Source organism: Corythoichthys intestinalis, chromosome 4 (genome assembly GCF_030265065.1).
Source record: "Corythoichthys intestinalis isolate RoL2023-P3 chromosome 4, ASM3026506v1, whole genome shotgun sequence".
Lineage (NCBI taxonomy): Eukaryota > Metazoa > Chordata > Actinopteri > Syngnathiformes > Syngnathidae > Corythoichthys > Corythoichthys intestinalis.
This window is the reverse complement of record NC_080398.1, coordinates 55,414,450-55,438,361: the sequence shown is the minus strand read 5'-3', so window position 1 is coordinate 55,438,361 and position 23,912 is coordinate 55,414,450. Positions and strand designations below refer to the sequence as shown.

Below are 23,912 nucleotides of genomic sequence, written 5' to 3'. Positions count from 1 at the left end.
TTCATCTGACCAGAGCACCTTCTTCCACATGTTTGGTGTGTCTCCCAGGTGGCTTGTGGCAAACTTTAAACGAGACTTTTTATGGATATCTTTGAGAAATGGCTTTCTTCTTGCCACTCTTCCATAAAGGCCAGATTTGTGCAGTGTACGACTGATTGTTGTCCTATGGACAGACTCTCCCACCTCAGCTGTAGATCTCTGCACTTCATCCAGAGTGATCATGGGCCTCTTGGCTGCATCTCTGATCAGTTTTCTCCTTGTTTGAGAAGAAAGTTTGGAAGGACGGCCGGGTCTTGGTAGATTTGCAGTGGTCTGATGCTCCTTCCATTTCAATATGATGGCTTGCACAGTGCTCCTTGAGATGTTTAAAGCTTGGGAAATCTTTTTGTATCCAAATCCGGCTTTAAACTTCTCCGCAACAGTATCTCGGACCTGCCTGGTGTGTTCCTTGGTTTTCATAATGCTCTCTGTACTTTAAACAGAACCCTGAGACTATCACAGAGCAGGTGCATTTATACGGAGACTTGATTACACACAGGTGGATTCTATTTATCATCATCGGTCATTTAGGACAACATTGGATCATTCAGAGATCCTCACTGAACTTCTGGAGTGAGTTTGCTGCACTGAAAGTAAAGGGGCCGAATAATATTGCACGCCCCACTTTTCAGTTTTTTATTTGTTAAAAAAGTTTAAATTATCCAATAAATGTTGTTCCACTTCACGATTGTGTCCCACTTGTTGTTGATTCTTGACAAAAAAATTAAATTTCATATCTTTATGTTTGAAGCCTGAAATGTGGCGAAAGGTTGCAAGATTCAAGGGGGCCGAATACTTTTGCAAGGCACTGTATTTTTTTGTCTTTCAAGTTTTATGTATTAGTGTTTGTCATAGGAGCTTCCTGGACAACGCATGAGCCAAGTTATCTCTCCTAATATTTTTCATAGTAACTCCAGTAAAAAAGTAGAAGTATTTGTAAAAGCCTGTTCTGAGATGGAACATGATGTGTATTAATCTTTCAGACATACACATGATAAGAAGTGTTAAGACAACAATGACAAAGGTTTTGCTGCTGAGTCGTCCTTCTTTAGTAGCCTTTGCATATAGAGCTGTTGAAGTCTTTCCTCTTTTGAGCAAATTTTCCTCTGTCTGAAAGAAGATAAAAACAGTGAAAGAACATTTTCAACTACTGTACTACTTTTCTGTGATTGAGGTAGAAATGTGGCAGTGACTGAATTTTATTCATCCAACCATCCATTTTCTATATCGCTATATCGACTGTTCGCACTCACAGATTTTAGCAATTTAAAGTCGTCAATTAACATAATGTATATTTTTGGGAACATGGAAGAAGCACCCTGAATTTCAAGTATGTGTGATAATTACGATATATAGTGTGGACCAGAGGTGAAAGTTGGCCGTTCCGACAAAAGATTCGGGGCCGGAATGGGACAGAACAGTGCTTTGTTCCTTAAAATATGACGGCAACTCGAGTAATTCGATTCGAAAAAAGCCTTGAGTCAAATTTTGCTGCTCGAGGATTCGTATAATTAGAGTGCCGTTGTAATGGTTTGTTTTGAAAGTTTTTGCATTTAGTTTTATTGATTTGTGTGGATACACTGCCCTCTAGTGGCAGCAGTGAATATGACATCGCTCATATAACATGGCTGAATCCAGTTGCTCCCAGTTAAGCCCACCATAAGGTACGCTTTTATATGCTAAATGTTTTTTTTAATGCATTCGTAATTCAGTTTATAGGTATATTTAGCAGTTTTTTTGTATGTTTGTTTGTTGTTGTTGTTGTTTTTTTGTGGGAATATGTGTTTGAACGATTTGTTAAAAGCATTGTAAAAAGAAAAAAAAATCATTTCATAGTATTTAAGCTAGCGGACCTTTGCTATGCAAGTTAGCCAATTGTTCTTTTGTTGTACTTAGATCAGTTTAATTTTTTTTTTTATACAGTTTGAGGCTCAGCTCAGGTATTTTAATTTATTTTAAATGCATTTATTGCTCATGTGAAATGCAAGTGCAATTCTGCATCGTTTGAAGAAACATTCCGGAATTTTGTTTTGTATTCACATTTAATGCTCTTTTAAAAGTGCAATCTTAGCAAGCCTTTGTTTTACATCTAAAATTCATTCTGCAACACATTAGATGTTCCTTTTCCGATTATTTGATTATTCGAACTTATGAGTTGATAGATTAATCGATTACTTATATAACCAAGAGCTGCAGCACAATACTAATATATTTCATTTTACTTGATCTGAGGGGGAGGTTCAGAACATCTTCCTTGTCAATCTGCACTTTGAACTAACTTTTGTTCATTTATGTTGGACTAACTATTTACTTCCTTATAAATAAAGATGTCCCGATCGAGATCGGGTCCGATCACGTCATTTTCAAAGTATCGGAATCGGAAAAAAAATATCGGACATGCCTTTTTTAATATATATATATATATATATATATATATATATATATATATATATATATATATATATATATATATATATATATATATATATATATATATATGATATTTTTCTTTTTTTCTAATTGTATTTAACGTTACAGACAAAATGTCTTACACTCATCCAGAGTCTTTGGTTTTGGCTTAAAGTAGGGCTATCAAATTTATCGCGTTAACGGCAGTAATAACATTAAAATATTTAACGCAATTGACGCATGCGCTGCACTACCCACTCACGCATTGTTGCGTTCAATCTATTATGGCACCGTTTTACATATACATAGAGCTAAAAGGCAATGTCAAATGAGTAGAGAGAATTTTGGCAGCCTATGAAGCCTTTTTTTAAATTGGGTAAAGCCTTACAATTCCTCTCCCAACAATTAGAAATTTCGTGGGAAGCAATGTGGGGAAGGAAGGAAGTAGTTGATCTTTTTCTTAACACACTATGTTATTTCCCAACGCAGAGAAGATATATCAATTGGTACGACTGCGCACAGTCATGGTTGCACTTCCCATCATGCATTTGGGCAGAAGTTAAATGGTACATCATCATTTACTGAAAGCTCAACAAATACATTAGATGGCAATATTTAGTCACAATATACAAAGTTACATTTATCCTTAAAGAATTACAAGTCTTTCTATCGGTGGATCCCTCTCACAGAAAGAATGTTAATAATGTAAATGCCATCTTGAGGATTTATTGTCATAATAAACAAATACAGTACTTATGTACTCTATGTTGAATTTATATATTCGTCCGAGTTTTATTCATTTTTTCTTAATGCATTGCCAAAATGTATATGATCGGGAAAAATTATCGGGAAGGATTGGAATTGCATCGGGAGCAAAAAAAAAGCAATCAGATCGGGAAATATCGGGATCGGCAGATACTCAAACTAAAACGATCGGGATCGGATCAGGAGCAAAAAAACATGATCAGAACAACCCTACTTATAATAATAAAAAAAAGTCAATTTTTGCGTGATCTTCAAAATACAGTATATTTCATTTCACCGTGCATAATGTAAGTAATTTGAACTTATTTTTGTAAATGCATGTTACTTATATCTTCATTATTAAAAAAAAAAAAAAAAAAAGGCTGTTTACATTATATTCAATTTTAATGTACATCCTATTTTTATGTACATCGTATGCTCTTAAGTAGTTAAAATTGAGGTTTTGCATTTAGATGTGAGGAAATGAGGGGAAAGTAAAAATTAAGAGATGGAGGTTGGGTTTACTAGTTATGGAACAGTATGGCATCTCCTATCAAACCTATGCAGATGACACACAACTTTGCATTTCTGTGTCCCCACATGACTATAGTCCAGTGGTGTCCAAACTATTCCACATAGGGCCGCAGTGGGTGCTGGATTTCATTCCTACAAAACAAGACCACACCTTTTCACCAATCTGGTGTCTCAAAAGTTTAATCAGTTGATTGCAGTCAGGTGCTGCTTGTTTTAGAACAAACTTCATTGGTTAAACTGTCTGTGCTCGAGTGGTAGGAAAAAAAACCAGGACCCACAGCGGCCCTTGCGGACAGGTTTGGACACCCATGCTATAGTCCCTTAGTCTCCCTGAGTAAATGCATTAATCAAATCAATGAATGGATGTGCCAGTGTGGCTTCCGCTGATTGTAGTAAAACAAAATATTGGCATAATATGCATTTGAAATGGTGGGCCAAAAATATGGGCCCCTTGGCATTATTTTGCTTAGGGCCCCTAAATGGCCTGGGCCGGCCCTGCCTGAAGGTCTGAAGTATGCTCAAACTGTTAGCTCTTTTAAATCAGGGCTAAAAACACTCGTTTAGCACAGCATATCCATAACTATCTATATATTTCAAACTATTTGCTTTCTATTCCTCTTGTGCTTTACATCCATTGCTGATTTCAATTATTATTAGTAGTAGTAGTATTTTTTATTTACATTTTTTTCTTTATTTTATTCGTGATTAAATGCGATTTTTTTGTAATTTTATTTCCTGTTTCAATTGTCTTTGTTTTTACGTTCTATTGATTTAATGTGATTTTTATGATCTTCATGTGATATAAAGCACTTTGAATTGCCATGTGTTGAATTGTGCTGTATAAATAAATTTGCCTTGCCTTGCCTTGCCTTACTGCTGTTTTTATTAACTGTTATTTTGCAAATCATTGGGAAAAAAATACAATTTTGAATGAAATCAGTTTCTCGTGTATGCCTTATGACAGTATGTGTAATGCAGTAACCTAATCTATGTGTAAAATCAGTTTCTTGTGTGGGTATGTGTGATAGGTATGACTGTACTAAAAGCAGTAGGAGTTTTGATCCCCCCATCCACCATTTAAAAAAAACAAACAAAAAAACATCTGGCTCCGTGGCAACCTTAATGTCAGGAAGTTCTGTCAAGAAATTGTAGCCACTCTTACCCCTGGTGTTGACCCTTCTTCACTGTACATGTGGTTGCTTTTACTGTGGAAAGTTCTCCTAGCAGTTAGTGTTTCCACCGATTTTGTGACAGTAACTGGGATATAGTGCAGTTGATTTTCTCTTACCAATTCAGTCATCCTTTTTGGCTCTGTCTTGCTCAACATCCTGATGGCACTCTGCTGCTGCTGGCCCTAATAAAAGCACACACACGCACACATGAAAAGTCAGCGAGTATTTATATGTACAAGATTTTCCTTTCTGGGTCTTTATGTTGAAAGAAGTTGCTGCCTTTTTTTCCAATTTCACAACAACAACAACATGCTGGTACAAACATACAGTGAACCCATTTAACTGGTGCATGCAGAGCTGAGCCTCATTTATGTTGTGCAATAGGACCAGCCACACCACATGTTGCTTGAATGAGCGTCTATACTGTGAGAGAACAGTATGTTCCCAACGTTGGTCTTTCTCATACATGGCGAATGACCACTGGATACTCACTTATTGAAAGGCTTAAAGTGATCACTAAATATTTTGACTATGTCTCACAATTGTGTATATATATATATATATATATATATATATTTTTTTTTTTTTCAATTTGTAGTTATAGATTTATTTGATGCATACTTTGTTTTGTTGTTTTTTTGTAAAGAACTGTTCAGATGAGGGATGTTACAGATTTGTAATAATCTGGTGAGAGAATGATTCAAATATGCAAAGAGAAGCCTGAGCAGAATCATACCAAATCATTCAACTACCAAAGTGAGTGATATCACTTCTCAGTACACTTTGAATTCCTAATGGATGTGAAAATTACCAGGATCCTGTTACAAAAAGAGTATATCTCAAAATATGTCTCTATGATGAATGATTTTTTTAAACTATAAAAATATTTTTAATAGGGCAGTCAAAAATATTGCGTTAACTGGCGGTAATTCATTTTTTTAATTAATCACATTAAAATATTTGACGCATCTAACGCACATGACAGATTAAAATGACAGCACAGTGTCATGTCCACTTGATACTTGTGTTTTTTGGTGTTTTGTCGCCCTCTGCTGGCGCTTGGGTACGACTAATTTTATGGGTTTCAGCACCAAGAGCATTGTGTAATTATTGACATCAACAATGGTGAGCTACTAGTTTATTTTTTGATTGAAAATTTTACAAATTTTATTAAAACGAAAACATTAAGAGGGGTTTTAATATAAAATTTCAATAACTTGTACTAATATTTATCTTGTACATTTATCTATCTAAGAACTACAAGTCTTTCTATTCATGGATACTTTAACAGAATGTTAATAATGTTAATGCCATCTCGTTGATTTATTGTTATAATAAACAAATACAGAACTTATGTACAGTATGTTGAATGTATATATCCGTCTTATGTCTTATCTTTCCATTCCAACAATAATTCACAGAAAAATATGGCATATTTTTAAAATGGTTTGAATTGTGATTACTTACGATAAATCAATTTTTAAACTGTGATTAACTCGATTAAAAATTTGAATCGTTTGACAGCCCTAATTAATATGTATATACTGTACATACATTGAGGTAGTTTTAAAGCAGTGTTGATCTGTTGACCACATTAGTTACGTAGCGCATTTAAACTGTCCTTATTTGATATATTACCATATTTTTCAGACTATAAGTCACAGGTTTTTTTTATAGTTTGGCTGGGGGTGCGACTTATTCTCTGGAGCCGCTTATGTGTGAAATTGTTAACACATTATTATATCATTTCACATGTTATTTTGGTGTTTTGGAGTGACACTGATGGTTTGGTAAACTTGTTAGCATGCTCTTTATGCTATAGTTATCTGAATAACTTAATAGCAATGTTACGTTAACATACCGACCACGTTCGCATTTTGTAGTTCATGCATCATGTAGCATTATCATCCTGTACACTTCTTCAGCATATTGTGCATTTGTAGTTGACATGTGTATGTGTATAGTATTTTTAGTTTAAATTGCCTTTCAAGATGACATAAAGTATCTGTTGTACAGTGGGGCAAATAAGTATTTAGTCAACCACTAATTGTGCAAGTTCTCCCACTTGAATATATTAGAGAGGCCTGTAATTGTCAACACGGGTAAATCTCAACCATGAGAGACAGAATGTGGGGGAAAAAAGCAGAAAATCACATGGTTTGATTTTTAAAGAATTTATTTGCAAATCATGGTGGAAAATAAGTATTTGGTCAATACCAAAAGTTCATCTCAATACTTTGTTATGTACCCTTTGTTGACAATAACAAAGGCCAAACGTTTTCTGTAACTCTTCACAAGCTTTTCACACACTGTTGCTGGTAATATGGCCCATTCTCACAGCTCTCCTCTAGAGCAGTGATGTTTTGGGGCTGTGGTTGGGCAACACGGACTTTCAACTCCCTCCACAGATTTTCTAAGGGGTTGAGATCTGAAGACTGGCTAGGCCACTCCAGGACCTTGAAATGCTTCTTCGAAGCCACTCCTCTGTTGCCCTGGCTGTGTGTTTGGGATCATTGTCATGCTGAAAGACCCAGCCACGTCTCATCTTCAATGCCCTTGCTGATGGAAGGAGATTTTCACTCAAAATCTCTCGATATATAGCCCCATTCATTCTTTCCTTTACACAGATCAGTCGTCCTGGTCCCTTTGCAGAAAAACAGCCCCAAAGCATGATGTTTCCACCCCCATGCTTCACAGTGGGTATGGTGTTCTTCAGATGCAATTCAGTATTCTTTCTCCTCCAAACATGAGATCCTGTGTTTCTACCAAAAAGTTCTATTTTGGTTTCATCTGACCATAACACATTCTCTCAGCCCTCTTCTGGATCATCCAAATGCTCTCTAACGAACTGCAGACGGGCCTGGATGTGTACTGGCTTTAGCAGGGGACACGTCTGGCAGTGCAGGATTTGAGTCCCTGGCGGCGCATTGTGTTACTGATAGTAGCCTTTGTTACTGTGGTCCCAGCTCTCTGTAGGTCATTCACTAGGTCCCCTCATGTGATTCTGGGATTTTTGCTCACCGTTCTTGTTATCATTTTGACGCCACGGGGTGAGATCTTGCATGGAGCCCCAGATCGAGGGAGATTATCAGTGGTCTTGTCTTCCATTTTCTAATAATTGCTTCCACCATTGATTTCTTTACACCAAGCGTTTTACCTATTGCAGATTCAGTCTTCCCAGCCTGGTGCAGGTCTACAATTTTGTCTCTGGTGTCCTTCGACAGCTCTTTGGTCTTGGCCATAGTGGAGTTTGGAGTGTGACTGACTGAGATTGTGGACAGGTGTCTTTTATACCGATAATGAGTTAAAACAGGTGCCATTAATACAGGTAACGAGTGGAGCCTCGTTAGACCTCGTTAGAAGAAGTTAGACCTCTTTGACAGCCAGAAATCTTGCTTGTTTGTAGGTTACCAAATACTTACTTTCCACTCTAATTTGGAAATCAATTCTTTTAAAATCAATATGATTTTCAGTTTGTTTGGTTTTTTTTTCCACATTCTGTCTCTCATGGTTGAGGTTTAACCATGTTGACAATTACAGGCCTCTCTAATCTTTTCAAGTAGGAGAACTTGCACAATTGGTGGTTGACTAAATATTTATCTGCCACACTGTATCTGTTCTATGTGTTGGATTTTATTTAGTAAACTTCCCCCAAAAATGTGACTTATACTCCGGTGCGACTTATATATGTTTTTTTTCCTCTTCGTTGGGCATTTTATGGCTGGTGCGACTTATACTCAGGTGCGACTTATAGTCTGAAAAATATAGTATGTATCAAATAATATTTATTATTATTTATTTGATGATAATTACACTTAAGTATTTTCTTAAGGCTTTTAGTACGTCCTGCCTGTATGCATCTAAACAAAACAAGTTGAAAGCGCACGGTAGTACTTTGGGTGTCAAATTCCCCTCGTGTAGACGTTTCGCCGATGTAAGACATTTTAGCAGAACACCGGTCGAAAGCAACTGCTGGACGGCGGCAACGCTGCTTTGGGGACGAGGGGATCCTGATGCGAAGAACGGCAACGGGAACTAGGTACCATTTACGCGACTGGGAAAAAAAAAAACAACTGGAGACAAAATGCCAGACTCTCATGGGTTGTAAAGTCGAAATCACGTAAGTGGAGTATGTCGCAAACCAGGGACTACCTGTTCTCTATTCTTGGATTTTTACATTTTGCATAACTCAGATTTTATGTTTATTGTGCAATTATCTAATTGTTACATGTAATTGTTACATGTTTTGATGCATTTTTATACATCATAAAAGATTTATGTTTGAATTTTGGGGTGCTTAAAACAGATTAGGTCATTTACTTAAGAAACGCGTCTCTACTTACAGAATTTTCAAGTTAAGAAACTTGTTCCAGAACCAATTTCTTTTGTAAGCAGAGGTACCACTGTATATTGTATGGAATATCACCACGAACAGACCAGAAGTATTTCTTTGGGTGCACCGCAAATTTACTCTACATTGAGGCAAAGAACAAAAACAAAAAAGAGGTATGCCCTGTCTCAATGCAAGCCTCGGTTAATGGTGGGTGAAAACATTTACATACTACCTTATTATGCTGTACCTATTCTGTAATGGGTCTGTACCTTAATAATGTGCAAGGCCGGCTAAGAAATGGTTTGACGAGCTGAGCATTTGTCTTATGTAACGTGAAACAGCACGGACTCAGTGCACAGTGAGAGTTGCGTGACTGAGGCTGTTGTGTTGACAAAATGCTGTCACAGTAAACTCACTCAAGACAAGTATTATATTTGCGTGTGTGTGTTCACAACCTAACAATGTCTTGGCTGCTGCAAACAATGTAGTTCAGAAAGGAGTGTATGCGATGGATTGTTGGAGTGTTCATTTCAAAGACAGTGGAACAATTCATTGTGTATTTTTGGTTGCTAGCCAACTGTGTGTTAGATATTTGCCCAGTAACAATGATCAAACTTTTGCCATAGTGTATGCCAATCTTCCTCAATGTTTACATGCTAGATAAGTGGCTTTTACTGTTAGTTGCTTATCTAGATGTAAACAAGATCTTACGTAACTGTTGGCTTTTATTCATTACCTGCCTTAATGTGTTTGGACATGTGCAGCCCCCAACTTTGTAAAGATTTGTGAGTTATTTCAGTCAGGGATAATGTCTCGCTTCTTGGAACTGTTCCAAAAAAGCTTGTCAGAATTTATCAGTCATTCATTATTTAACAAGTTGAGATGTGGTATGCTACCTTGACAACCATGTTAGCAAGCAAGCTACAAGAAAATGACTAATGACAATTGCATCGCCTGTCACATACTTCGCATACTGATTGTCAAACAATTGTTTAGGGGAATTTGTCACTGATAATTCCATATAGAATCAACAGGTAAATGCATAAATGCAACGTTGTTTGCCCATGCAGCAGTTAGCAGGGAAGCCAATTAGGAGGGTTTTATATTATCATAAAACCCAAAGACTCAAGACATTCGGAGTTTATGAAGAGAATTATTTGCATCCTGTGACAGTTAAATGGTTATAGACCACAGAAAGTAAAAATCTGTCTGCATTTTCCACAGATTTATATAAGTTCTTTTGATACATGTAATACCCCTTAATTTCAAGGACATTGCTTTGTCAAACAAACCAACAATCTAAACAAACTCCCTTGACTACATAAAACTTAACATAAAATGTGTCCTGTCAGTTTCTACCTTCGGTTGAGGGATCAAAGGCTTGGTCAGGAGCTGATGAATTGACTTCAATTTCTGTTTGTGTTGGCTCAGCTGCAGGAAGTTCCACATCACTAGCAACTGAAGATGGAGAAGCACCAAAATCTGATAGGACCTCTGAGACTTCCTTTGATGAGCTTTCTAAAACCAATATTGAAGATGATGGAACCTCTAGTTGTTGTTCTTTAGCGACTAAGGCAGATGCCTGTGAAGAGGTCGATTCTGCAGGACATATGGGTTCTGCTTGTTGGGCAGTTTCTGAAGGCATCACAAAAGATCCATTGGATTCTTCATCAGCAGGTTGCTGCTCATTTTGTGTCTCATTGGTTGCCACAACTGAAGGAGGCATCTCCGGAATGGTGGCCACTGCAATTCCTGTATCTATAACAGCTTCATTTACTTCAAAGGATTTCGCAGTGGTTGAATCTTCAACTAAAGCATCAGCCAGTGTTTCAACTTCCTTTGATGGCGCCTCGGTTGAAGCAGGCGATTCATCTATTACTGAAGTTGAAATCTGTAGAGAATTTTCAGTTGGCGTCTCTAAAGAAGCGACCATCTCATCAGGGATGTCTGCTACTTTTGCATCTGTTACTCCAACTTCAGCAACAGGTTCGGCAACTTCAGGAGAGGCCTCCGCTAGGACAGTAGATGCCTGTTCTACAGCAGAGGGGACATCAGTCTGCACCTGTTCAACTTCTACAGTTGGTCTCTCGGTCTTAGACTCTTCTATAGCAGGTAAGTTAATCGCGTCATCTTGGACAGGAAGCTCTTTCTTGCAAGTTTCTTCTTCTCGAGCACTGACCTCTGCTTGCACCATTTTAACATCTCCCGTGGTAGTGTTATCGTCCTCTACAAGGGGTATGGCCATCACAGGTTCCACTGCTTTTACAGGGACATCATCCAGAGCCAAGTCATGAGAGGCCTGTGCTGGTCCATCATCTGAACCAGATTCTTCAAAGGTAACAGGATCTTGTTGTGGTTCAAGATCAGTCAAAGGGTCTTCCCCAGAGGCTAGATCCTCCTGGGTTTCCATCACCACTAATAATGTCTCTTCCCCATCATCAGATCCCTGGTGAAGATCATTCATTATGGCACTTACAGTCGTGTTGTGCTCAGTGGTCTCTGCAATGATGCCATTCTGACCAGCTGCCAACAGAAAAGCAATGACACGATGATTCAAGGCGTGGTTAACTGACAATCATAGTTACAGTAAAAGTATAAGTTGTAAGAACAGCAATTACATTGTATGATTAACCTGAGAAACACACAGTATGATGGAAAGAGTGGGAACAGTACAGTAATGTTTAATTGTACCAAGCTATTTAGAAACCATAAAATCAATATTGGGTTGTGATCCTATCTGTATCCAAACACTCGTTCTTTACAAGGTCTCTAGTGAACAGAGGTCTATAGCAATTGTCTTTTGGCAAGAGTGAGAATGCACCCGGCACTAGTTAATTGTAGGGCATATACAAAGAAACATCCATTTAAATTCACATTCCCACCGATGGACAATTTAGAGTCTTCAATTAACTGAACATACAGTACGTTTTGGGAATGTGGGAGGAAGCAGGAGTATACAAAGAATGATCATAACAACAACAAAAAAACATGCAAACCTTTGGCTTGAGCTAAGATTTGAACCCTTATGCTTATGAGGCAGTTGTGCCAGCATACAGAAAAAATACTGAAAATTCTTCTGTCAAGCACACACAGTGCCTTGCAAAAGTATTCGGCCCCCTTGAACCTTGCAACCTTTCGCCACATTTCAGGCTTCAAACATATAAAATTTTAATTTTTTGTCAAGAATCAACAACAAGTGGGACACAATCGTGAAGTGGGACAAAATTTATTGGATAATTTAAACTTTTTTAACAAATAAAAAACTGAAAAGTGGGGCGTGCAATATTATTCGGCCCCCTTGCATTAATACTTTGTAGCGCCACCTTTTGCTCCAATTACAGATGCAAGTCGCTTGGGGTATGTTTCTATCAGTTTTGCACATCGAGAGACTGACATTCTTGCCCATTCTTCCTTGCAAAACAGCTCGAGCTCAGTGAGGTTGGATGGAGAGTGTTTGTGAACAGCAGTCTTCAGCTCTTTCCACAGATCCTCGATTGGATTTAGGTCTGGACTTTGACTTGGCCATTCTAACACCTGGATAGGTTTATTTTTGAACCATTCCATTGTAGATTTGGCTTTATGTTTTGGATCATTGTCCTGTTGGAAGATAAATCTCTGTCCCAGTCTCAGGTCTTGTGCAGATACCAACAGGTTTTCTTCCAGAATGATCCTGTATTTGGCTGCATCCATCTTCCCGTCAATTTTAACCATCTTCCCTGTCCCTGCTGAAGAAAAGCAGGCCCAAACCATGATGCTGCCACCACCATGTTTGACAGTGGGGATGGTGTGTTCAGGGTGATGAGCTGTGTTGCTTTTACGCCAAACATATCGTTTTGCATTGTGGCCAAAAAGTTCAATTTTGGTTTCATCTGACCAGAGCACCTTCTTCCACATGTTTGGCGTGTCTCCCAGGTGGCTTGTGGCAAACTTTAAACGAGACTTTTTATGGATATCTTTGAGAAATGGCTTTCTTCTTGCCACTCTTCCATAAAGGCCAGATTTGTGCAGTGTACGACTGATTGTTGTCCTATGGACAGACTCTCCCACCTCAGCTGTAAATCTCTGCAGTTCATCCAGAGTGATCATGGGCCTCTTGGCTGCATCTCTGATCAGTTCTCCTTGTTTGAGAAGAAAGTTTGGAAGGACGGCCGGGTCTTGGTAGATTTGCAGTGGTCTGATGCTCCTTCCATTTCAATATGATAGCTTGCACAGTGCTCCTTGTGATATTTAAAGCTTGGGAAATCTTTTTGTATCCAAATCCGGCTTTAAACTTCTCCACAACAGTATCTCGGACCCTGCCTGGTGTGTTCCTTGGTTTTCATAATGCTCTCTGCACCTTAAACAGAACCCTGAGACTATCACAGAGCAGGTGCATTTATACGGAGACTTGATTACACACAGGTGGATTCTATTTATCATCACCGGTCATTTAGGACAACATTGGATCATTCAGAGATCCTCACTGAACTTCTGGAGTGAGTTTGCTGCACTGAAAGTAAAGGGGCCGAATAATATTGCACGCCCCACTTTTCAGTTTTTTATTTGTTAAAAAAGTTTAAATTATCGAATAAATGTTGTTCCACTTCACGATTGTGTCCCACTTGTTGTTGATTCTTGACAAAAAAATTAAATTTCATATCTTTATGTTTGAAGCCTGAAATGTGGCGAAAGGTTGCAAGATTCAAGGGGGCCAAATACTTTTGCAAGGCACTGTACACATGAAAAAAATCAGAGGATTAAGATGAAATTCTAAATTCACTGCGGGAAACGTTAAGTCAACAATAACGTACAAAGAATGTCAGAAACTAAGTTTTCATTTCCTTAGTTTATCGTGAGACTTATTGAATTTTCCCTTGAATCGCGAAAGGCCCGGCAAGACAGGCTCAGAGGACTTAAATCACATGTGATGATCATTTTTCTTTGGCACACCCTACATTAAGTCACATTTACTTACTTTAATTGCGTGTCAACTTAATGTTAGCCTTTGGGAAAGAGCAATAACCTGAAGTAAATCCAGGCAGGTTTCATACGAGCCTAGGCTATTTGATTATTTTAAAGCTTGAACACAAACAGGACAAATCAAAATGGATGTGCTCACTGAATGGGTGAAGTTTTGACTCAGCAGATGCCTCATTCTATCTGTCTATCTGAAATGGTGTCAAGAGCCAAGAGTTGATAGGTGGAAAGGAATGTGGTAGCCTGTTTTTTCAAATCGGGCCATCTTCACACAAACATTTTCCTGATTGTATATTTTTATCCCATGCGTTTTGGCCAATGTATGTGTGTAGATGTACGAGTGTGTTTTCTTTTTGTCCGATTTATCTCACAAAGGTCTGCCCGAGTATGATTTTTATTTCAAACACTTGTGACTAACACTGACTTGAACTGCAATGACAAAAACATGTTGTTTACTCTTGTGCTGACAGATAATGAATGTGTTTTGTTACCGTGAAAAAAATTAATAAATTTAGTTCCAAAAAAGTGGGTCAGTGAGATAAGGTGAGTACGAATGAATAGGAAGACAGCAAGAATGCCTAGTGACGGAGTAGCCACTGCGCAAAAGGGACAGGCTTGGAACCAAAGCTACAGTATGTATGTACTATGTATCATAAAGTTTGTGAAAAAAAGGTTTCACATAAAGATTTTGTTTGTGTTGTCTTTTGTCAATTTAGCAAAATTTAACAGTTAGCCTGTTGACTCTGGCTTTGACAAAATTCGTGTAGTTGTGAAGGGCCCTATAACTGGGTTTGCTTGATGACTAGCAATGGCCCCAGGCCGAGCCATCGTTGCCACAGCTGGCTGGCCTGACAAAAACTGTGGTTAGCAGCTCATGACTTGATGAAAGAAAACTACTGTACTGTTAATTGTAGGCAGTGTTGTCAGTAACGCGTTACTTAGTAACGTGTGTTACTTAGGCTAGGTTCATACTGTAGGTCTTAATGCACGAATCCGATTTTTTCCTGTTTTTCCGACTCCAGTGAGGCATTAACTTGACTGTCTCAATGTGACAAGTCGCATAGAAGTGGACCATTTCAAATCCGATCCGGGTCACTGTCATATGTGGTTCAAATCCCATCTGGGCCACATTTTTACAGAATGTGGCTGGCGGTCTGAACTGTCAAGTCTCCAAAATCAGAATTCATGCAGCAATGACGTCAGCAAAGAGCAAAAGCGGCAGGCAGGACGGCAGCGATGTAGCTGTGAATTAGCTTCTAGCTTGAACTCTGCTTTTGTTAGGATAAGCCTGAAGATTTTCGATTTTCATTCTGTGCGCCGAATGGGCAATATTTCATTATTGCTTACATGGCCGAGTCGGGGCAAACTGACACACCCACGTCATTTCACGCACACACGTCAAGGTTTATGTGTGTGTGTGTATGCGTTCTATCAGTCCATATAAACTTTGAATATAAGACTAAACAGGGATTATTAATATCTGTTATATGTGTCCACTTTTTGGAAATCAAAATATAATCTAGTGGAATGACATACAGCTAGCATGTGTAATTTGTTTTGATGCTTCTGCGCATGTGGGTCACTTTACTGAGCACATCGCGGACTGCAAATTAGTAAGCATGCGTGATAGTTGAACGGGCTAATTGGACAAAGCAGTCTGAACTAGTGCTGCAACGATTAATCGATTAACTCGAGAATTCGATTATAAAAAAAATATTCGAATTAAATTTTGTTGCTACGAGTATTAGTGTAATTAAAGTGGTGTTGTAATGGTTTATTTTGAAAGTGTTTGCATTTAGTTTTATTGATTAGGGTGGATACACTGCCCTCTGGTCTGCCTCTTTTCACATGGCTGAATCCAACTGCTCCCTGTTAAGACCAACGTAAGTTAAGTTTTTGTTTGAGCTAATGTTTTTTAATGCATTCATAATTTAGTTCATAGGTATATTCAGTCGCTTTTTGTGGGAATATGTGACTGAACAATTTGTTAAGAGCGCTGTAAAAAAACTTTTTGCATTTTAAGTATTTTATAGCATTTAAGCTAGCGGACTTTTTCTGTGCAAGTTAGCCAATTGTTTTGCTGTACATAGATCCTCATTTTAAAAAAAAAAAACGTCTGTGGCTCATCTGAGGTATTTTAATTGTTCATGTTCCTTATCCGATTACTCGATTATTCTAACTAACTAGTCCATCGATTAATCGACTAATAAAATATTCGATAGCTGCAGCCCTAGTCTGAACGGGCACACCAAAAAAACACATACGACAAAAAATCGGATTTGTGCATCAAGACCTGCGGTATTAACCTAGCCTTAGTAACGCGTTACTGTAATCTGATTAATTTCTTCCAGCAATGAGTAATCTAACACGTTCATTTTTCCAAATCAGTAATCTGATTAAAGTTAGTTTCCTTAGTGTCTGCGCGTTACTATTTCTTTATTGCCTCATTATGTATGTAAAATGAAAAATATAGTAGTAATGTACGAAGAGCATTTTGATTAGTAAATGCTAGAAAGGTTCCCGCTAAGTTTTCGCTTCCATGGTAACCACTCACAATTACTTCCTGTTTTGGTCTCGAGTCACACGCGCTAAGTGTTTTGGGACTGAGAAAGGCGTGTGCCAGGCTGCCATCGGAGGTAAACATTCGAGCCGAGTGTTGAGATGTGCGAGGGAATGTTGATCTGTGTTTGTCCATGAATGCACTTGAGTATTTTTCCTTCATTCTGGAGGGTTCCAGCAATAGGTTGGACTCCATAAATGCGCGGCCATTTCTGAGCTTTGCCGTTGCAATGACAGGCGGTCATCGCTCCAAGTTGGCAAGCATTATTTACATCATATTCATGTTGCACATTTATGCCGTGAAGTGACGTGTTCGTTGCCGCCATGTTTTGTGGCCAAATTGACCACGTGTGTGTACAGAGTGATTCCGGATTGTGCGCGCGCATCCGCGCCCACCCCCACTGTTGTGTTTATTTCACTGTGCAATTCGTTTGTGTGTTGTTGATTACTGTGCAGTCAATTTGCATTGTTTTACATTGGCACTGATATGCTGTTAACCCTAAACCCTAACCCAAAATTCTGAATTTTTGAAGGTAGGTTTAATCTTTGAGTTAGCGTTGGGTTAATTAGTCAGTGGAGTTGATTTCGACAAATTCCATGCAGTTTGTCAGTTATTTGTTAGTTTCAGGGCTCCAGAGTGGCTAAGCTAGCACGTGTCAATGGTGGTTGAAATAAACTCCAACTAATTAAACTTCCGCTAACTCGAAGATTAAAGAGCATACGACAGGAGAAAAAAAGTCTTAAATAGCATTATTATGTGAATTAGAATCATATTTTGAGACGATTCGACTATATACAACAATTTAGCAAAGCGCAGATGACAAGAAATTAGTCAGCCCGTCGAGGGGGAACTATTCACAATGAGGAAAACGCGATGAAGAGATCTGCAAAATGTCATTGTTTCGGTCTCTTTACTTCAAAAATTTTTACAGGATATTCTTTTTATCCAAGTATTTTCCCCAACTGCTAAAAAAATGGCATGGTCATGACAAATAACAGTCTTGTGCTAAATGGAATATGAAATAATAAAAATGCACTTATTCAGGACGACATCGCAAAATTGCTCCATAATGGTCAAAACTGTCGACTTCACCTTTACTGTCGCACCTCCCGAACGATATTATATGACACCTAAATCGGAAATATGTCATTTCCTTTCCCCGGTTTCGAAAAATGTAAACAAACCAAGAGCCGTGACAGCTAGCCGACATGCTAACCCGAACCGAGTGATGTTTCAAAGTCTTCGAAGCGGAAAATCCCACATAACTAGCCCGGATTATTTGACATGACGACTGGGTTGTCGATTGTCTTCGCGGATCGGCAAACCACCCGGCGGAGAGCAATTTACAGCTCGTTCCCTGGAGGAGGGCGGCTGCAGTTATTGTGCAGCTAACGTGTAACTGATAAATTACTTTTAAAGTAACTTACTTTGATAATAAAGTAATCAGTAGAGTAACTAGATTACTTTTTTTGAGGCGTAATCAGTAATTAAATTACTTTTTCAAGTAATCTGTGACAACACTGATTGTAGGACATATTGGTCATCAACACTGCAAACGTACATTGCAGTAAAATTCTTTAATTTGGCGTAAATTTGTGGTCTGCCCATTGCGGGCTGCATTATAGTTCGTCCCCAGCAGTGACTTTGGAATGAGGAAGCCCATGATCCTTCAGTGTGTGGCCATCCAGCCAAAAACGTGGAACTGAATTAAAACATTTTACGAAGCAGCGCAAAAACTTAATCAGTCAGTAGAATGGAGCACTCATTTTATTTTCTGGGCACAACAAGAGACTAGCCTGAATAGAACTAGCATACACAGATGACGCGTGTGTCAACATGATTTGTCTGCCAATGATGACAGAGGCGGTAATCAAAACAGGGACATCGATGGGAGGCAGACAGAAGTCCGGGGGAGTAGATGGAACCAGTGGTGACTGGGATAACTCACAGTGTGCTTTTATAAGTCACATAAAGCATGTTACAACGGGGAAAAGACTAAATGTAACCCCTGGGTTACGAGCGAGTTCCGTTCCTACACTGGCAACGTAACCCGAATTTCTGCGTAAATCTGAATTAAACATTTAAATACCCCTAAATACCGACTAAATCTAAAAAAAAGCTATTATAAAACATGTATTAAAGATCATTGGACTGTTACCATAATTTTCCGAATATAAGGCGCACTTTTTTTCCCCAAAATCAACTTGTAAAATCATGGTGCGAATTATAAACGGGTACAGGGATGGAGACAAAAATATAAATATATTATATGTGTATATACATATATATATATATACACACACACACATATATATATATATATATATATATATATATATATATATATATATATATATATATATATATATATATATATATAAAGACCGACTTTTATTTATTGACACGGCCATGTTGTGTTGAAGAAACGTATGCGGCGATCCGTTGCCGACCATTACGATACTTGACATCACCATTTTGTTTCGGTCGTGCCGAGCTAGGGAAGGAGTCGGAGGCGGAGTATCAAACAACGGAGCTAATCCGCATTGTTTTATTGACATTTAGGCTGCAACAAAATACGGTAGCAATGTCTGTCTCACATGCAACCCTCGGAATATTACTATCTTTCTGGCAGTTCTCTCAACAAAATACCTCCCCCCGGGAACTATACGCGTGCCAACATAAGTTCCGCCTTTGAATTCTGTTATAACTCGCTACACGGTAATACTTTTTTCACTCTTCATAAAGCACAGACTTTAGCTTCTTGAACTTGTTTTTTTTGAGTCAACGTTTAACTCAAAACTCAAATTCAAATAACAATAGTTCCTATTGTTACATTCTAGTCAACAGCGATGCGCGCTTCTGATTTGCGACCTAAATCACCACTTTTATTTTACCGTATCAATCCATGGAAGAAACATTTATTCATCATGATGAAACGAGCAAGTTATACAGCAGCCTTTAAAAGAAAAGTCACATTTGTTTTGTTTTCTCCTGGATTCTGGTAAGTTGAAGACGTTGTCAGATCATATTATTACCGTACATATTGTCAATTTACGGTAATGTTTTAAACTACCAATGTGTTATGCTTGTGCTGTGTTTCACCAGTCAATAAAATGTGATTTCTGTATCTGTACATGAGCTCTGTTTTCTTTTATTCTTATATTTATTGGTGCTAAAATTAGGGTGCGCGTTATACACGGGTACAATAATTTTCCCTAGGTGCGCCTTATATTCGGGAAATTACGGTATTTACAGCTACGACAGCAAGCTAAACTTGGAAATGACAATGTCAGACATCTGTGTGTTTTACTGACTTTATCCAGCCCAATATGACATCAACACACAGAATAAAACTAAAATAAAAGTGAAATTAAATTTGTTTCCTTCTCAATAACGGTAATTCAAAGTTGCGTTTATAACGAGCTGCTGATACAGCAGTAAAAATCCACACACACGCTGAGCAAGTATCAGTTAGCGTCCGCGCATCATCAAAAACAATCACATAAACTGTCCCAACTATTAGACCACAATTGAAAACGCAAAATAAACAGTTCAAAAGGTGTTATATACAGGTGTTGCCAAATATGCGCGTAGCCTTGCAGCTGTAATCTTTAGCCTCTCTCTCACTTGGCTGTGCGATTTATTCGTGGGATTAAATGCGCTCGTCTTCGTGTCGAAAATACGTTCTTCTTTGTGTGCAAATGCGCTCTTACATCTCCGGCGTCGTAAAGTCGAACTCACGGAAGTCGGGTACGTCGTAACCTGGGGACTTGCAGTATACCAAACTGCTCTCATTTACGTTTTGTAAGCCTGTTAAAGAAGCTAGCGACATATGTTAGGGTTGCCAACCTTCCCTTGAAAAACGTAACCGCCCCGTCTTAAGAAAAAAAAGTATACGTCCCGTATTAAGCTTACAAGGGACGTGCTTTGTGTCGTATAATCATGAAATGCGAAAATAGTGTTTTATTTGTAAAACGAACGAAGACTGGTATAGTGTTTTTCAAGAATATGTAGGGGAACACATTTCCCAACCTCTCCTCCTTTCTGGCCAATGAGCTGACAGAACAATGACAATCCCGCTCATCTCATTGGTCAAGGAGGTACTGTTGGTTGCCATGAGGAAAACGAAAGACAACATAAAAGTGTGGGAGATAAGTAGTTTAAGTGAAGCTTGAGTTAAAAGCATATTTCAAAATTTTGATTATTTGTTTTCTTGTTCGTTTCTGTGTACTTTATTTTTACTATTTGTATTATATTTTTGTGTTCTGTCAATTTTGTTTGCATTTCCACTTTATATTTGGAGTGATCATTTGGGAAACTGTTATTGCTGATGGGACTTTGAACGCACCTCAGTTTACCTAAGAGTTAATGTTTGCACTTTTAAAAAAGTATTTTGAAAAAAAAAAAGGCCAAACACACACAAAAGACTGAGGACCTTAAGGTTTAAATTATAGTTTTAAATTAAGCATGACCAATATACATTTTATTCTAGTATTTTTCTGTATTTAAAAAAAAAATTGCCAATAATTATTGTTTTTCCATGTGCTTATATCACTGAAATGGGCACCTAATTGATTCAGGTTTGAGAAAAATTATCATATTACAATTATCAATTAAAAAATAAAATCCACACATAAAAATTATAATTAAAGGGGGACTGTTATCAAGCCGGCTGGCTCTACCAATGAAGTGTCCCTTATTTGTATTTTCAAGGAGTTGACAACCCTATGTGTCATTGAAATCATAAAGCCACTCAATCAGTGATAATGTTGGAAATGGCAATTTATCAAACACTGTAGTAGCCTGTTCAGACAATTTTGACATGTGACCAAGGCAACACTGAAAGTTTTATTACCAGTATGCTTTGAGGCTTCTCAGAAGGAATTTGTCACTGACCTGAGCATGTCATTAGTAGATTAAAAAAAGTGTTGTCAGTAATGCTTTACTTTACCCTAATCTAATGCGTTCATTTTTCCAAACCAGTAATCTGATTAAAGTTAGTTTCCTTAGTGTCTGTGCGTTACTAATTAATTACCTCATAATGTATGTAGAATTGAAAATGTTGTACTCATGTACGAAGAGCATTTTGAATAGAAAATGCTTGTTTCCATGGTAACCGCTCATAGTTACTTCCTGTTTTGGTCTCGAGTCACACGCGCTATGTATTTTTGGGACTGAAAAACACGCGTGCCAGGCCAGCACGGCCGCACATTCGAGCCGAGTGCAACCACCTATTGAGATGTGCAAGGGAATGTTGATCTCTGAATTAATATATTTTTCCTTCTTTTTGGAGGGCTCCAGCAATAGGTTGGAGCTGCTACATTGCCGGCCGTTTCGTAGCTTTGCCGTTGCAAAGGCGGGTAATCGTTGCTCCCGCTCATCCTCGCGAAGTCCGCAAGAAATGTTTACATCATATTCGTGTTGCACATTTATGCCGTGAGGTGACATGTTCGTTTGGGATTTTTGGGATGTGCTGTAAATCCGATTGAGTGTAAAGTGCTTAGTTGCCACCACATTTTGTGGCCAAATTGACCCTCCGTGTGTACGTCGTAATTCCGGGTTGTGCACACGCATTCGTGCCTGCCCCCACATTTGTGTTGATTGCACTGTGCAATTCATTTGTGTGTTGTTGATTATTGTGCAGTCAATTTGCCTTGTTTTACATTGGCACTGATATGCTTTTAACCCTAACCCGCAGTTCAGAATTTTTGACATTAGGCTTAATCTTTGAGTTACTGGGATTTGATTAGTCGGTGGAGATGATTTCAACCAATTCCATGCAGTTTGTCAGTTATCTGTTAGATTCAGGGCTCTGGAGTGGCCAAGCTAGTGCAAGTCAATGGTGGTTGAAAGCAACGCCATCGACTATAGCAATTAAACCTCCGCTAATTTGAAGATTAAGCCTGTGGGAAAAATTCCAATGTTCCCATTTAAATTCAATTATCGGACTGTCAATTAAATGTGATGACATATTTCTGTTGTCACTCTTATGTTCAGGCAGCAAAGTAACTAGATTACTTTTTTGAGGCGTAATCAGTAAACCGTAATTAAATTACCTTTTTCAAGTAATCTGAGACAACACTGGATGAACATACATGTGAATCCAGCGTTTTCACAGTGCTAACTTGTGCGTTCACGATAAAAAAAATTCACCAACAATAGAAAGGACTGTCATGCATGTATGTGTGGAGGTTTTGTCAGCGCAAAGCTGTGCCTAGTATGACATAACTATGTGGCTGTAGGTTGCACTCATGAATAGACAATCATGGTTTGTGTTTAGTCCTTGGTGGACAGGAGTGGAGCCCTCTACATGTAAAAACTGATGCGGTTATTCTGCTTGAGTTGGATTCCATTAAGACGCATATTTAATAGGTGAAAACTGAAAGAGGAATGTGTTAAAGTGTACATTCTTTGCTTGCGAACAATGCCAGTTTCACAATTAAAAAGTCTCATATTGATGCATTGCAATTGTACACTTTAATAATAAACATTTTGTTTAATTTATGTTTAATAAACTGTGCAGGTATACCCAAGGTGTTGAACTGATTGTAAATCTAATTCAAGCGAGAAGGCACATCATGTACCAGAGCAGTTGGGAGCAGACACACCCCCTCGGAAAGGTTTTACTGAATGAAAGTCACTTTATCCACATGTATGATTGTTGATGTGTAAATGAAAAGCAACGCACAACTTACCCAAAGCACTTCCATTGCTCTCTTCAGGCTTTGTACCTGGTCGCTTTTCTTGATCGACTGTCTGAGCACTAGATGAGGAGCAGCCCATGTTTGCGGCCCTCAAAAAGTAAGCTATATACTTTGTATAACTATGAATGAAAAACCAAACCGTGGCAAACTATTTGTCAAGCAGAGTTTCCAGCTGTGATCACATGCACAGCTACATTCCTTGTGCGCCTGTGTGATCATGCGTGGCTTGCCGTCCCCCAAACATCTGCTGTTCTATCTTGCCAGTCTACCTCATGCTCATGTTCACATTGTTCACACAGGATGAGGAGGAGGAGGAAGAGGAGGAGGGAGGTGTGTAGTATGCGTCCTCAACTTCCTATTACCACCTTGTGGTAATATGTATTGTAGCATGTTAATAGAATGAAAATTTCCAAAAGGCATTATTTGTGAGACTGTATAATTTGCTCTCATATTATCAACAA

General features: G+C 38.3%; 1 protein-coding gene across 1 annotated transcript; it reads right to left on the bottom strand.

Moving 5' to 3' along the window:
- Nucleotides 1-771: 771 nt before the first annotated feature.
- LOC130915052 (dnaJ-like protein MG200 homolog) lies at nucleotides 772-23,699 on the bottom strand. The gene is made up of 4 exons (XM_057834741.1): nucleotides 23,443-23,699; nucleotides 10,591-11,754; nucleotides 5,015-5,080; nucleotides 772-1,149 (listed from the first exon to the last, which is right to left on the bottom strand). The coding sequence occupies exons 1-3, from the start codon at nucleotides 23,528-23,530 to the stop codon at nucleotides 5,019-5,021; spliced, it is 1,314 nt and encodes a 437-aa protein (XP_057690724.1). The 5' UTR covers nucleotides 23,531-23,699; the 3' UTR covers nucleotides 772-1,149; nucleotides 5,015-5,018.
- Nucleotides 23,700-23,912: the final 213 nt, after the last annotated feature.

Coding starts and splice junctions, on each gene's coding strand:
- LOC130915052 (XM_057834741.1), bottom strand. CDS start 23,530: ATGGGCTGCTCCTCATCTAGTGCTCAGACAGTCGATCAAGAAAAGCGA. Junction 11,755..23,442: donor GAGCAATGGAAGTGCTTTGG/GTAAGTTGTGCG, acceptor TTCTGTTGGCAG/CTGGTCAGAATGGCATCATT. Junction 5,081..10,590: donor CTTTGATCCCTCAACCGAAG/GTAGAAACTGAC, acceptor TGCTTTTATTAG/GGCCAGCAGCAGCAGAGTGC.